The 16024-nt window shown below is 37.7% G+C and overlaps 1 protein-coding gene across 4 annotated transcripts in view; it reads right to left on the bottom strand.

Moving 5' to 3' along the window:
- cntfr (ciliary neurotrophic factor receptor) overlaps positions 1–16024 on the bottom strand; it is a 397904-nt gene that overhangs the window by 60049 nt on the left and 321831 nt on the right. For all 4 annotated transcript variants that reach the window (XM_074691062.1, XM_074691061.1, XM_074691064.1 and 1 more), the window contains 2 exons: positions 7424–7541; positions 4996–5162 (listed from right to left, as the gene is read on the bottom strand). In XM_074691062.1, the coding sequence (XP_074547163.1) occupies positions 4996–5162; positions 7424–7541 (285 nt within the window). The remainder of the gene's footprint in view (positions 1–4995; positions 5163–7423; positions 7542–16024) is intronic.

Below are 16024 nucleotides of genomic sequence, written 5' to 3'. Positions count from 1 at the left end.
GTGATTTGCTTTTGACTTTCTACAAAGCCTTACGCTTAAACTAAATGTGTGTTCACACCTGTGGCTCGTTTGCTTTTTCTGATTCAGGGAACGTTCAACAAAAATGATACAATTATTGCAGTTGTCACTTGGTTCGTTTGTTTCTTTAACGCTTTCCACGAGGAAGAGAAACCGTCACGGAGCAGCAGCAGCGCAAACTAGCTAGTTTTTGTTATAGCATTTATCTGGCTAATGTAGCAGTGTTCACTAATATCATCTAAACATTTTTTTTTTCCAAGAGTCTAGAATACACCTGCAAAATCATGTTGCTGATGCACCTGTTACGACGAAGGCTTGCAGCCTCATGGAGCCACAGACAAAGATGGAGTTTTCTGCCCCTTCTTCTTCTATTGTATTTTCCCTAACACCCTTTTTACTTAATTTTTGGCGTTGGGAAAAAAAAAAAAAAAAAAGGCTTACTTAAGGCATACTTAAGCATATAAAGATTAAATTAAAAAAATACATTCAATAAATTAACAAATAAAATAAATAAATATATAATTTAGTTAAAGCTAACAAAATAAAATGGAGAAAAACAAATATTTAATAATATTAATATTAATAGTAACAACAACAACAACAACAATAATAGTAATAATAATAATAATAATAATAATAATAATAATAATAATAATAATAATAATAATAATAATAGTAATAATAATAATAATAATAATAATAATAATAATAATAAAAACAATAAAAATAATAATGTTATTTATGACAATAAAAATTGATTTAATAATGAAAACAAATATATAAAAATAGAATGTATAATTCTTTAGTAAAATATATTACAAAATAAAAGTTAAAAAAAAAATAAAAAAATGTATAACAATATTTTCAAAATATATAAATTATATAAATATATATATTTCTTCAATTTTTTGACTGAACTGTTAGCAACAGGGTGCAGTTCATTACATACCTCAGACAGCAAATGTATTACTAGGTACATGCAGTCATTAACCCTTCCATATTGGGAATATTATCAATAACTCAGATGCGCAGGGCCATTTAAACACCAATAACCCTTTTTAAAAACTGAAATATGCTCATTTTCCAGTTTCAAAAAACAGAAAATAGCCCCTTGGTTCCTCTTGTTCTAACCCATGTTGTGTTAGGTGGTCATATATGCTACTATCGGGATATCCCCACCCAAAGGAACATGAGTTTGAGCTCTGCACAAGGTTTGTTTGCTAGGCATCTTGGTCTTTTGAGTACAGGAAGTTTGCCGTGCTACTGTTGTTGTTGCCGTGTAAACAGGAATAACCCTGTTTGCTCACGCATGTGAATGGGTTATTAACTGGAATATTGACCTTGACTCCAATACTGGCTGCATGTAAACGTAGCCACTGATATCATTGTTTGAAAAAGGTCATTGATAAAAGTTTCTCTCTGCAATTTAACCTAAATATTGAGACAAAATATTCTTGACATCATTCTTGGGGTAAGACGCAGTGAATTAGCAACTTTTGTCTCATCAGTATAATTTCTAATTTGATGTCAAGAATCTGTCTGGTAATAGAAAAGACAAAAGATGGATGGAAGTGACCTGAAGGGGTACAGTCAAGTCCCCAGAATGGCGTGAAGGCATGCAGGACTTTAAGGGAGAGGGACAGGAAAGAAAGGAACAGTGGGGTGGTTTGCTATCACCAATAGTTGAAGGATATTTCCTGAGCCAAGGCGCTAATCCTACTAGCATTAGCATTTTCATGAGTCCTGTGTCCAGGGCTTGGCAGAGCATGTCACTGCCTCATTTGGCTACTTAGGTACACACACACACACACACACACACACACACACACACACACTCCCACACTCTCCTTCCCTCCATTTCAATACCTCACCCTCTCCACAGAATCACAGCACACAATTGCTGCAGTCCCATTGGTGTCTGTGTGTGTTTATGTGCCATGCACACCCATATCGCACCCTAAGCAATACAACAGAGCTGAGGACTGCTGGCAGCACTCCCCTTATCTATCAAAGCACTTCTCATTCCTGCTTTAAAATGAATTTCCCCTCTTCACTGCTTTCCAGTCTGAGTCACTCATGAATTCTAAGCATCTTGCTGTTATTATGTAGCCTCCTGCAGCCTAAGTGAACAAAAACTTCACAATCTAAACTGCATTTCCTTAAACTACTTACCACAGAACCATGAAGGCTGTACTTTTAAAAATAGTCTGTGGAGGAACAAACTTGGAGACTTTTTCGACATCATTTCAAAGCAATGGAAAGAAGACAAACATGATAATATGACAGATGGGTTTGTTTTTGTATCTGGCTCTTTTCAGGGAGATGTCGGTGAAATAATTTGCGACTGCAATGCTCCGTCAAAACCTCAATTTAATTCTTTTAAGTGCAGGGAAAAGGTTTGGGAGTGGATTCTTTTATTGTCCAGTGCCATGGGTGCTGGCAGGGGTGCACAGTCAGATGTTCACTGTGTTGTTGGTGGAAAACAAAAATGTAATGCATCTTATTTTCAGCAAGGCGATCCGTATGTGGTTTTGAATTTTTTAGATCTTTTCAACATCCAAGTGTTTGTGCAACACATTTCAAAACTGAACCAAAAGTGAATCATGTTGGTGATCCTTGGTTAAACAGACGCATTCATTTGGCTCAACAGTTAGCATCCTGAAAATGTAGCCTTGATACCCTGACAACCATTTTGCAAAGAGAGGAGAAAGACAAAACAGATCTCTGATGTGTCTCTGATTGCTGTTCTAAAAAATAGAGGTCCCAGATGAGAGATAATAAAAACAGGCTGATTGGTTTTCCAAAAACATTTCATTTAACTTCAAAATGTCAGGAGGTTACCTTTTACACCTTTGAACCGAGAATTAATCATCTCATTTTTTAACAAATCATCAAAACACACAAGTGCCCACTCATTCATGGCTGTGGTTAATTTTGTTTTACAGTTGATTTGTAATTATTTCAAAATATGCAGGACTGTGAAAGTACATGTATTAGGACCAAACAGTTTTAGTTTTGATGCAGACTAAGGGGCAACATCCAGTTTAGGAAAATGAAGCCTATGTGGAAGTGCTATAAGTTGCTGTACATTGAGTATCCACTTGAGTCTGGCTGCAGAAAGACCAGAAATCATGTGCACACCCAGCCAAGAAAAATGAGTTTTACAGCATTAAAAGCTTGGGTCTGAAATGCTGATTTTGCTGTCGACACATGCTGTATATTAGGATTATTTGATTGTCCAATCAGAGACACAGCTCAGCTCATGTGACTGAAGGAGGCGCTGCTAGAAAAAGAGCTAAAAATCTGTGTCAAATCCACCCTACAAAAACTGAAATCTTATCAAGTGTTTTTGTCTTGAAATAACTTGTAAAATTCCTACATTTACAGTTTTGTTAAGCTAACGCTTTTGTCCAAAGGGATGTACAACACAAGCAAGAATTTGGAGTTCTAGGGAAATACTTAGTGCAACAAAGTGCTACAAGTTATTCGGCTGCTGGGGCTGCCTTAAGGTGCAAGGAGACTTTTTTTTTTTCAATGCCATAACTACGCTGCAAAAAAAATGAAATCTTATCAATTGTTTTTGTCTTATTTCCAGAAGTAAATGTTTTTTTAGACTTAATATGAGCCACAATCGCCTGACCAGTCCAGAAAAATGTCTTGTTACAAGTTATTTAAAGACAAAAAGGAAGTCTGGGTTTCTTGTAACAAGTAAAATAAAATCTGCCGATGGAACAAGAGAAAGACATTATTCTGATTTCAAGAAACTCCACAAGCACATTTTCTTGTCTCATTGGCAGATTTTTTTCACTTGTTACAAGAAATTCAGACCTCATTTTGTCTTTAAACAACTTAAAATAAGACTTTTTTTTTCAGGACTGGTCAAATAGACGTGGCTCATATTGAGTATATTAGGACAATCTATTTTTTGTCACTTTTTATTGAGGCTACACTGTAAATTAAATAAATACATATATAAATCTTATTAAATGTTTTTGTCATGTTTAAAGGTAAAATTGTTTTGTGATACTCAAAATGAGCCACATTCACCTGACCAGTCCAGAAAAAAAGAATGTCTTATTTTCAGTTGGTTTAAGACAAAAGTGAGGTCTGAATTGCTTGTAACAAATAAAAAATAAAATCCCTTGGAGCAGGAGAAAAGTTCCTTGAATTGAGACGATATTCTAGTTTTAAGCAAATTTTTCATGTTCCATAGGTGGATAATTCTTTTTTACTTGTTACAAGCAATTCAGACCTAATTTCTGTCTTAAAATAACTTAAAATAAGACATTTTTCAGGTAAATTTTAACTTAAAACATGACAAAAACACTTGATAAGATTTTAGTTTTTTGCTGTAACCACAAGTAATTGCTGTAAAAATATAGATTGCCCTAACATACTCAAAACAAAAATGAGGTCTGGATTCCATGTAACAGGTAAAAAAAAAAAATCTGCCAATGGAGTAAAAAAAATGTTTGAAAGTTTGCTTCAAACAAGAATAATATCTTAACACAAGAAACTTTTTAAACTCATTTTTGTCTTTGAACAACTTGAAACATTAGCGTCATTTCACTGTTTCAGAAACAGACGTGTGATGTCACAGAGACCTCACCTATGCTTTATACGCTCTATGGTGCAGATGCAAAGTTTTCATTCATTATGTTTCATGTAACAATCAACATGAAACAACATGTCAAAAAATGATGCTTTAATTGTGACCTGCAGATGCAGATGGCATGAGTATCTTTAAGCTAACTCTGGCACAATGCATCAAATGGTAGCACTATTCAATATTCTACATGGTTCCTTTAAACTGAATAAATGTTCCAAAGTAGATGTCCCAAAATTGTATTAAACCAAAACAAATTAGCCCATAATCTACAACTTCCTGCAGATTTAACAAAATAAAAGTGCAGCAAAGAGATTGAAACAGGACAAAGAAAACTGTCCCACTAAAGCATGATGGGACTTGTTTCTTACCTATACTGGACTCCTCGAATATGATGGTGGTTGAGGCTTTTCCCAAAGCGTTGAATGCCGTCACGTTGACTTTGTACGGGAAGCTGGAAAACACCTCTGGAAACTGTACACGACATCGATTTTTGTGGTCTGGATCTTTCTGCACGTCCAGTGAACGCTGGTTGTGTCTGAGGAGGGAAAGATTTTCAGTGTTTGGTTGGAGGAGAGCAGAACATAACAAGGACAGGAGTAAGAAAACACAAGTTGGATACATTTTTATGAGCAAGTATGTTTTTTGATGTTTCCTGCTTTGGAAAATGACGCTGATTAAACTCCCTCCTCACTTTTAGACAATCTGCTGGATAAATATATCAAAGCTGGGACATCATTTAAATTCTGATCTTAAAATGCTGACAATGCTTTCTGCTTCACAGACTGGGCAGCTTAGATTTGGGAAACTGCCAGGCCTAAGTTTTACTGACTCACTTTATCTTTGTACATTTTGGCTTCCAGGCATACATGAGCCTTAACAACTATATTTTACATTTGCTTGAAGGCTAAAAGCACTTTTGAATCAGGCACTTTATTTATTATAGATAAAAGCCAGATGTCAGCAACAACCAAGGACAATTTAAACCCTGTCCTCAGGGAAGTCATGTTGGAAACGAGGAGAGTGCAAAAAAAAACTGACAAACTAACTAACTGACTAAATAACCAACTAAAACACACACTGCAAGCCCTAACGTACACCTCTGCCTGTCTGGCTCAGCCACTCTGTTTCACCCCTCATTATTATTCACAGCTGAACAGAATTACTTTTACAACAATAATGAAGGCAGTGTCCACCTGCTGAGTTGTGAGCTCTGGGACTGTGATCTGGGAATATCAAAGAGAACATGACTGAGAGTCTCACGCTGTGTCTCCATCCACGCTTTGGTTATTTAAGATGTATTCAGCATCACATCACACCTCAACACCAAAAAACAGGTAGAGAGACAAATGGGGAAAGATTAAAGACTCATTTGCAGAGGTGGATGGCTCTCTTTCAGAAAGGTTGGGGTTCAGTCCTAGGTATCACTGTCTAAACATCCTTGGGCAAGGCATTCAACCCCAAACTGCCCCTCTGTGTGGATCTTCGATGTGTGGATGTCTGCAGTCAGTGGGTTCGTAAGAAAAAAACATTTCATAAAACATAGTCAATGAAATGTTATGTACCCTATGAAGTGAATATTTTTCAGTGTTGTTGGAAATTTGTGATGAGTCAACAAATTTGCATTGAGACTTCCTGTTGTGTTTTTAATTCTCTGTGTTCAAAGAAAAAGTGTGTTTCCTGCATTTAAGTATTCCTTAGAAATATCAAAATTAATAAATTTCAATTTTCTTATTTTTTTTTAGTAAATTATTAAAATTTCAAATTTTTAATTTTCTTTGCATGTTTTTTTAACATTTCACTTTTTTTGCCAATTTTTGCCAATTTTTTATGTTTTGCAAATTTTTAATAATTCATGAACTTAAAAAAACAACCCTTTTTAACTCTTTCACTGCCATTGACGTCTAAAGACGTCATTTCGACGTCGAATGTCATTGATGTCTTGAGACGTCAATTATGTTTGACGGCTGGCAGTATGAAGCTCTCTGCTCTGAAAACGGCTGGCAGTGAATGAGTTAAGTTTCAATGTTTTTATTTTTCAAGCTTTTAATTGAAAAATAAAAATAATTTTTGCAAATTTTTTGAAATGTGAAAAAATTGTGGAACTTTTTGCATTTTAAGAAAAAATTGAAAAATTTAGCAAATTTATCCAAGATTTAAAACTAAGACATCCCAAGTACATTTAATTTTTGCAATAATTTTGCATGTCAACATTTCACATTTTTTTGCAAATTTTTGCCAACTTTTTAATGTTTTGCAAATTTTTAATAATTTATAAACTTTCAAAAAATAATCACTTTTTGAATTTCAATTTATTTATTTTTTTCAAACTTTTAATTGAAAAATCAAATTTTTTTCATTTTTTTTAAATATTAAAAATTGTGGAACCTTTTGCATTTTTTTAAAAAAAAGAAAATTTTGAAAAGAAAAAAAAAGAGAATTGCAAATTTATCCAAGTTTTAAAACTAAGACATCCCATGTATATTTAATGAATTCAGCAAACATTTTGAAAATAATTTGACTACATTTTAACTTTACGTAGAATTTTATCCAATTTTTTTGCTCTGGAATGACTTAAATCCAGGCGAGCCGAGTGAAAAATGGATCCTTTGAAATTACAGGTTGTAGACCCCTGATCTATAATGAAGAATAACCATAACATGTAAATCAATGAGCTTCTATGGTTGCCCTAAAGTGCACATCGCATTTAAGTGTTCTGATTTGCTGTTGTGATTTTCACTTCAGGGCCACTGCAGGCTGCAGCCAAAGGTTGTTCCAAATACAGTAAAAAGAACTTACTGTACATCCACTTCAAAAGTGGTGGGGATGTATGTGGGGTACTGCTGATGCCAGCTGCAGTAGAAGCCTTTGGGGTAGGTGTTGGATCGACATGTCACTGTTGGCCCTCGAGGGGGAACTACAGGAAAAATAAACAAGAGAGCAGGGCAGGCCGTTAGCTGTTAGCTGATATGTCAGATTTAAAATCACATGTGGTGAAGCACAGTGATCCACCTGAAAGAAAGAGACAGAGACAAACAGAGACGAGCAGAGACAGAGAGAGCTGGAGGGGGATGACAGAAAGTGAGTTCAACATGTCAGAGTAATAAAGATCATGTTAATCAAATCCAGAGCAGCTGTGCCATTTCCTTTGTGAATAATTCATCTTTGAACAAATATTTCATTAAAACATCAATGCTACTCACTTTAAATTAAGTTGTGTTTAATGTTTAGTGAGATAGGCTTTTAATTTGTTTACTTGTAATTGCTTGTGTTTTATCTTCTTTTTTCTTGTTGCAGCAATAAATGAAAATTAGATTCATAGGAAGTGAATAATTAAACAATGCTGACAATGTACTAATTAAAAAAACGGCACTACGTAGAACTGGATCATTGTAATTCTATTTTAGCTTAAAGCTTTAATCGCAGCTACTCTTGTTATCTGTTCTGACTCATTTTGCTATGTTTAGGAAAAAAATGGCTGATTCCAAAATAACAACCTGAATGCTAGAAGTACTGTGCAACTGCTAATTCCTTTAACTGACTGTCATCATATACATTTCACAGAGCAACAACTTCTTGAATATTAAGCCAGAAACATCAAGTTTGGCAGCCATTTGTGTCCCCGCCAATTGGGTTTGAAAAAATCCCTTCATAGCTTTTAATCTTTAATGTGTCTAGCATGCACAAGACCAGTTTGGGGCTGATTGGAAAAAAACTGTGGAAGAAGATGTCTGTGAAAAGACCCCAGTAAAAAGTCAAAATCTGACATTTAACCTTAATTTCTGAGCTTCCTGTTCAGAATTCAGCAAGGTCGTAAGAGACTTTTTTTTAGGTCTTGGCATGATGGTTATGCACAAACAATTTCAAGCCTGTGGCTCTAAGCAGGTGTTATGTACATGGCACAGAGCAACAACTTCCACAACAACATTTAGCCAAAAACATCAAGTTTGATGTCCGTTTGTGGCCCCGCCTATTAAGTTTGTAAAAATCCCTTCATAGCTTTTAATCTTTAATGTGTCTAGCATGCACAAGACCAGTTTGGGGCTGATTGGAAAAAAAACTGTGGAAGAAGATGTCTGTGAAAAGACCCCTGTAAAAAGTCAAAATCTGACATTTAACCTAAATTTCTGAGCTTCCTGTTCAGAATTTAGCAAGGTCATAAGAGACTTCTTTCTAGGTCTTGGCATGGTGGTTCAGCACAAACAATTTCAGGCCTATGGCTCTAAGCAGGTGTCATAAACATGGCACAGAGCAACAACTTCTACAACATTAAGCCAAAAAACATCAAGTTTGGCGGCCGTTTGTGGCCCCGCCCATTAAGTTTGTAAAAATCCCTTAATAGCTTTTAATCATCAATGTGTCTAGTATACACAAGACTAGTTTGGAGCTGATTGGAAAAAAACTGTGGAAAAAGATATCTGTGAAAAGTCCCCTGTAAATCGTCAAAGTCCGACATTTGACCTAAATTTCTGAGCTTCCTTTTCAGAATTCAGGAAGGTCATAATAGACTTTTTTTTAAGTCTAGGCATGATGGTTAAGCACAAAAAATTTCAGGCCTGTAGCTTTAAGCAGGTATATTTTTTCAGGTGGCTACGGGGCGCTGTGGAGCAGGTATTGGGACAAAAACTGCAGTCATACTATTTCACACAGGGCTGAATTTTATGGCTAGGTGCGTTCAGGTATAAGTCAAGCTGAAAGCACCTAATTTGGGGTCAAAAGAGCGGAATTATAAAAATTGGGCTCAGGCCCTAATATTTAATCCTTAACTGCTAAACTCTTTTGTCTTTTGATATTGCTTCATTTTTCCGATTTGACGTATTATATTTCACCCATAACCTGTAATGTCCACCTCTTTCAATTGGTTGGAAATGGTCGACCTGCCTGGAGCAACCAGCCCGCTGAATGGAAACATGGGAAAAACAGCATGAGCTGTTCAGTCAAGCAGGATTGGTCTCCCCTGTGTGAAAAATGATAGCTCCTTCTCCTTTGCAGCTCAGTGCTTCCAGGGTGCGGCCATACGTAACGATAAAAGAAAATAATGTAACAAAAGGGGGATTATTACTGGATTTACTCTGAGTGACGTGTGGAGATACATTTCTTCACAAGAGTCTGACAAAGTTACAGGTTGTATTTAAAGGGCAATGGGGGATCCTTTGTGTAAAGTATGATGTGATACTTTTATAAAGCTTTGACACTATTTGGAACAATCTTGCTGCTTTAACAACTTCCCCTTTGAATCAATATTATTTCTAAATTAAATTGAGATAATCTCATCATCTTGTTTCCTTTACATCAACTTCATAATTTCTTCTCCTTAGCTTGTTTTCAAATTCTTGAATGTTTCATTACTGAGACATCTCTGTATCACCCTGTTCAAGCAGCTCACTCAAACATACACTCACCCATACAAAAACACACACAGACAGAGGAACACACGTACACACCCTCTAGCCAGAAACAGGCTTGACCGGCTGCTACGGGGTCACTTCACTGTCACACAAGATCAGCTGTGTTTAAGCGGTCACCATAGCAACTAATTAGCCTGTCAATAACTCGGGCGATGAAGTGCCAGAGACATCTCCCAATCAAACTCATTTAATCACAGGGACTAATTGGGGCCGCATCAATCAATTGGCTTCTCATCTGAGAGCTTCAGTCAAAGTCACGAACGCGCGATGTTGAATACAAATTGCACCGACACGAGCACTGTTTATCAGACAACAACAAACACACAAATACAGCTGGCTGGGATTCTTCTACGCTTTTGAGAATTAGTCATAAACAATCAAATCAAGGAGTCCAGAACTTGGACGAACCATAAATAACACGTGTTGACAAAAAAAGCACAAAATAAGCTTCAACAATGAGAAAGCAAAACAGAGGGGCGTCCCAATTCTTTGCAAGATCAAGAGCTAGAGCTACACAGTTCCTAATATTGTACTTTTTTTTTTATCAGATATCCATTTTTATGATACTTCAGGTTCAAATTAGCCATGTTTTGAGCTGTCGGTTGTATTTCGAAATCACTCGTTAGCTCGCTAGCTAGCACTGCTATAGCAACAGCTACAGCTAATTATAGCTACATTGATGTTGGCAGACAGACTTCACTGTGGTGGGCTGTGTTTCATGACTGATTGGACAGCTAAGCTACTTTCAGGAGCTGCATCAGCTACATTAGCTATGATAAGCTAACATTACAGCGACAGAAGCTACATACTTTAGCTCAGGGGTCACAAACCTTTTGTGACCATGGGCTACCTCAAGAAAAATGAGGAGTTTTGAGGGCTGCTTGTCTGATAAATACTTCCTAGACAAAATTGCACGGATCACTTTTTTATAACAATAGTAGTAGTAATAGTAGTATGTGAAGAGACTGCTAACATGTCAATGCTAATTATTATATATGCTTTGAGCAACAATGATGGTAGGAAACACCTCTGAAAGTAGCTCCATTATGACCAGTGCTATTTTTTGGAACAAGCCTCACAGGCACCCTTGATCTAGCTTCCGAGTTCCTAGCTTAGCTGTCTCGTTACTTATATGATAAGGTACTTCCTGGTGAAGTCTGTTAGCTGTGAATGTGTTGCCCTAATATGACATCAGTTTGTCATCACTTCGTAAAAATGTGTTCGCTTCGGGTGTGAATACACAGTCGCTCTGCTGATGATGGCCAGTGAGCGCTAGTGGTGATGACGTAGCGGGGGACTCAATTAGCAGTACAGGCTATGAGAGAATCTGAGTGGAGCTGGGTAACAAAAACAGTAATAATTGTATTCTTTTAAGAGTCTAATCTCTTCTTGGCTCTACCTCCCGATGTATTGTACAATCCCCGAAAAAAAAACACAAGAACTGCAGCTGTCAATCATCGCTAAACATAATGTAAAGCATCATTTTTAACCTCTAATAACTAATAAAAACGAAACTTTTCAGAAAAAAGAGGACTTGAATACAAGGCATACAAATAATAAGTTCAGATCACCACAACAATAGGATGTGAGAAACATTTCTACCAGGTGTATTAATTTTTTAAAATTTGACCACAGCCCATCTGGAATGACTGGGGAGGTGGATTTTTTGACCTATACTGCAGCCAGCCACCAGGGGGAGCAGTTTTTGTGGAGACATCACTTCAAGCAGAGTGAGATGACATCCACTTTTGTTTTTACAGTCTATGTTTTCACCTCTTCCCCTTTGCCCTTAAAACAGACAGCCAAGGGGAAGGGGTAAGAATGACAACTGGGATTGTCCATTATTCTAGATTCAGCGGATTATGTCGGCAACATAAAAGCAGATGAGATTACAGAAGTCATGCCTGCAGTGGTTCATTTCTTCTCAAGAGATTTCAACCTATTTAGTAATTTCTGCCGGGCATGGCTCTGTGTCAAAGCTCTGCTGAAACACCTTAAAGGGGCAGTTTATAAGTCTCTCTGAGGGGATTAAAGAGCGGTTTGTTAGACGAGCAGAACGTGACTTGACCCATCAATACTAAATGACCTGATAACACAAGGGATTGTGTGCACACGGGTAGAGAGGTTTACATCTTGATTCTGAATGCTCACTGTGGATTGAAAGAGCTGCAAAGAAGGAGATATAAAAAAGCAGCAAGAAATAAAATACTGACTGAGATACCAAAGCTTAACCGACAGGGATTCAGAGGAAATGCAGTAAAAAGCACTGCAGACCTTGTACTCTCTACTTCTCTCTTTGTAAAATACACTCACAGTGAAGGGAACTTGTCATACATCACAAATGCATCCTGAACATTCACATGTATGCACATCATGCTCCTCGGCTGCTTCAATAACAGCAAAACTTCAAAGCTTTTAGTCGATCTAATGAAAAAAGAGCTGGAACAAGCAGAGGTAAACAGGACTACAGATAATGCACCTGTAGATGAGAGACGGAGAACAAAGGCAGCATGAATAGCAGACTGAATAAAAACAATTACTGAAAAAAAAATGACATTGTGCTTTTTTTTCTCTTTGGCCGCTTATGAGATCCGGCCTGAGTCAGCAGCAGACAGGACACAGCTCATGAATAAATGTTATTTGAATTAGTGCTCTTTCATCATCTGGTTTGCATTGCTAAACACTGAATGTAATTTAGAAGATACCCTTTATTTCGCCTATGAAACAGACACCTGGATGAGGGACACGTGTGCAAGTGTGCGCACACGTGGCTGGGGAGATTACTTTTAAATGCTAATGGGTCACACACAACCTAAGTCACACTGTAGCTCATTAATCATGGAAACAACACTCTGTCAGGAGTCATGTAGAACCGTCAGCGTTAATTCCTCAATCACAGGCTGATTATTCTACAAAACTGAGGATTTCAGCAACATTTTTCAGTTTTTAGTGAAGATTAGTTCATGTCAGTCACTTTAATATGAAAACTCATTCACACAATGAAGTGTACATATATGCATTTAGGCACGTAGACATGTTGAAGACGATCTGCTGCAGTTCAAACTGAGCATCAGAATGAGGAAGAAAGGTGATTTAAGGGACTTTGAACGTGGCATGGTTGTTGGTCTGAGTGTTTCAGAAACTGCTGATCTACTGGGATTTTAACCCACAACCATCTCTAGGGTTTACAGAGAATGGTCCCAAAAAGAGAAAATATCCAGTGAGGAGCAGTTCTGTGGGACAAAATGCCTTGTTGATGCCAGAGGTCAGAGGAGAATGGACAGACTGGTTGGAGCTGATAGAAAGGCAACAGTAACTCAAATAACCACTGGTTACAACCGAGGTCTGCAGAAGAGCATCTCTGAACACACAACACGTCCAACCTTGAGGCAGATGGGCTACAGCAGCAGAAGACCACACCGGGTGACCCTCCTGTCAGCTAAGAACAGGAAACTGAGGCTACAATTCACACAGCAACACCAAAACTGGACAATAGAAGATTGGAAAAACGTTGCCTGGTCTGATGAGTCTGGATTTCTGCTCCACATTCAGATGGTAGGGTCAGAATTTGGCATCAACAACATAAAGCATGGATCCATCCTGCCTTGTATCAACGGTTCAGGCTGCTGCTGCTGGTGTAATGGTGTGGGGGATATATTCTTGGCTCACTTTGGGCCCCTTAGTACCAACTGAGCATGGTTTAAAGTCCACAGCCTACCTGAGTATTGTTGCTGACCATGTCCATCCCTTTATGAGCACAGTGTACCCATCTTCTGATGGCTACTTCCAGCAGGATAACGCTCCTGGAATCATCTCAGACTGGTTTCTTCAACATGACAATGAGTTCCCTGTACTCAAATGTCCTCCACAGTCCCCAGATCTCAATCCAATAGAGCACCTTTGGGATGTGGTGGAACGGGAGATTCTCATCGTGGATGTTCAGACGACAAATCTGCAGCAACTGTGTGATGCTATCATGTCAATATGGAGGAAACTCTCTGAGGAATGTTTCCAGGACCTTGTTGAATGTATGCCACCAAGGATATATTTGCAGGATATTTGCGTTGATATAAGTATGTATCTAGGGATGTGTACCTTTACTGTACTAATGCCTGGTACCTGGCAATCAGTATGGGTACTTAATGGTACCAATTTTCGGTACTTTTGTCTGTGTTAATGTAGTAATAAATATCTCAAAGTTGTTGTTTTTTTTATTTAGTATAATTTTTCTTCAATATACAAACTTGCAATGCTGTGTTCATGTTCAGCATGTAAAATTGCCTACTCTTCCACTCGCTCGCAGTTACAAGGATGTTTTCAGGTACCGAAACATGGTACTGTTTGACTTTACATGGATTGGTACTACAGGCAGAATTTGATTAGTACTCATAAAAGAACTTGACTCTGTACCAATCCCTATTTGTATCAAAACATCTTTGGTGTCGTAACTTCCTAAGACTTGAGCTTTTGTCTGGTAAACATTTTTAATTCACTTTGCTATTTGGGATAGGCCTAAAAAGTATAATAACTAAACTTGGTTATTGTACAAGAACAAGTGAACAATTGTACAAGTTATTTGTGTTGTGCATTCTCCATTTGTTGTTTTTAATTAGTTTTACTGTAGTTAAATACATTGTTTTTTCACTATGTTGTAATATTACCAAAAGATGATATGGGCAGTGCCCCTAAATGTGTCTAATAGGTCAAAATTTTAGAAAATGAAGTATCATGGGTCTAAGAGGCAGAAATGTAATGTCCACTCAGTGGAAGCTGGGTCTGAAGAGAATAACACAGTTCTGTAATTACTCTGCTCTGAACAGAAACTCTGGCATTTTGTTGGGGCTCTCATTTTTTCCCTGATATCCTCCCCGTAAAGCAAACTTTCTCCTCTTTCGCTCCCGCTATTCTAAACCTGTCACACAAAAATTCTGGGTCTCGCAAAAAGGATCTTTGTCACAGGAGGGTGCGCACCAACTCTCACACACGCACACACAGAAATGTGATGAGGGACAATGACATCCAGTGGCCTGGTTGCTAGGCTGCAGATGCTGTAGTAATTGCTATTTGGTTGTGTTAGCTTGCTCCCTGTTGCTTTGTGTGTGAGTGTGAGTGTGTGAGTGTGCACGTTAAAGTCCTCCTTTCCTTGTGTGTGTGTTTGCAGTCTGTTCCTTGCTATGACAACAAGGATGCCTTTGCTTTTCTTGCTCAAATTTCTCAATTCATTTCCTTTTTTTATGAATAATTGAAATTGGCTTTGCATAAGAAATTCAAACTGGAACGACTCAGACCTCCACTAAAGTCAAAAAACCCTCCAACCTTCCAGCTCACAGGTCCCATTCAGACTGTCCTTGATTCAGATTTTACTTTGTGTAAACATTTTGATGAACAAAACTGTTTTCCAGACACCTCCAAACATCCGAGCATTACAGCAGAGGAGCGGCAACGGTTAATCACCCATCTCTCATCCATCTGTCGAACCAATTATCCATCACACACACATATTACTCGGCTCAGAATCCTGTTTTTCACATCACACATCCCACTTTTAGGAAGGAGCAGATCATCTTGGAGCCTGTGGTGCTCTGAATGGCACAACTCATTTAGGCAGATGGCTCTGGTACCTCCTTTCTTTTTGGGCTGCCAGTGCTGGGTTTGCTTCTTTTTGGATTATTAGTCGTGTGTCGAGGGAGAGGAGGAGAGAGGAATGTAAATATAACTGTATGACAAAGTCATGGGGGATCAGAGATAGAGCTGCTGTGGTGCCTTTTAGTCCAGACCAGCTGTCTTGCCTCATGTTAATGTAATTGTGGTGTAATATTTTTATCCAGTGCTCAGAGGATACGCACAAGCACAAGTGTGTATGTGTGGTTGTATTTTATGCATGTGTCAGGGCTGCACGGTTCTGGGGAACATGTGACTCTCAGATTTTTTTTGCTTAGACTTAAGATCAGGATCCTCTGCATGATTTTTTCACAAAATTTTAATTGCACTG

This window comes from Halichoeres trimaculatus, unplaced genomic scaffold (assembly GCF_033239565.1).
Source record: "Halichoeres trimaculatus isolate MK-OKI-2021-1 unplaced genomic scaffold, fHalTri1.1 fHalTri1_scaffold_16, whole genome shotgun sequence".
NCBI lineage: Eukaryota > Metazoa > Chordata > Actinopteri > Labriformes > Labridae > Halichoeres > Halichoeres trimaculatus.
The sequence above is the reverse complement of the archived record's forward strand: the minus strand, read 5'-3'. Positions and strand labels throughout refer to the sequence as shown.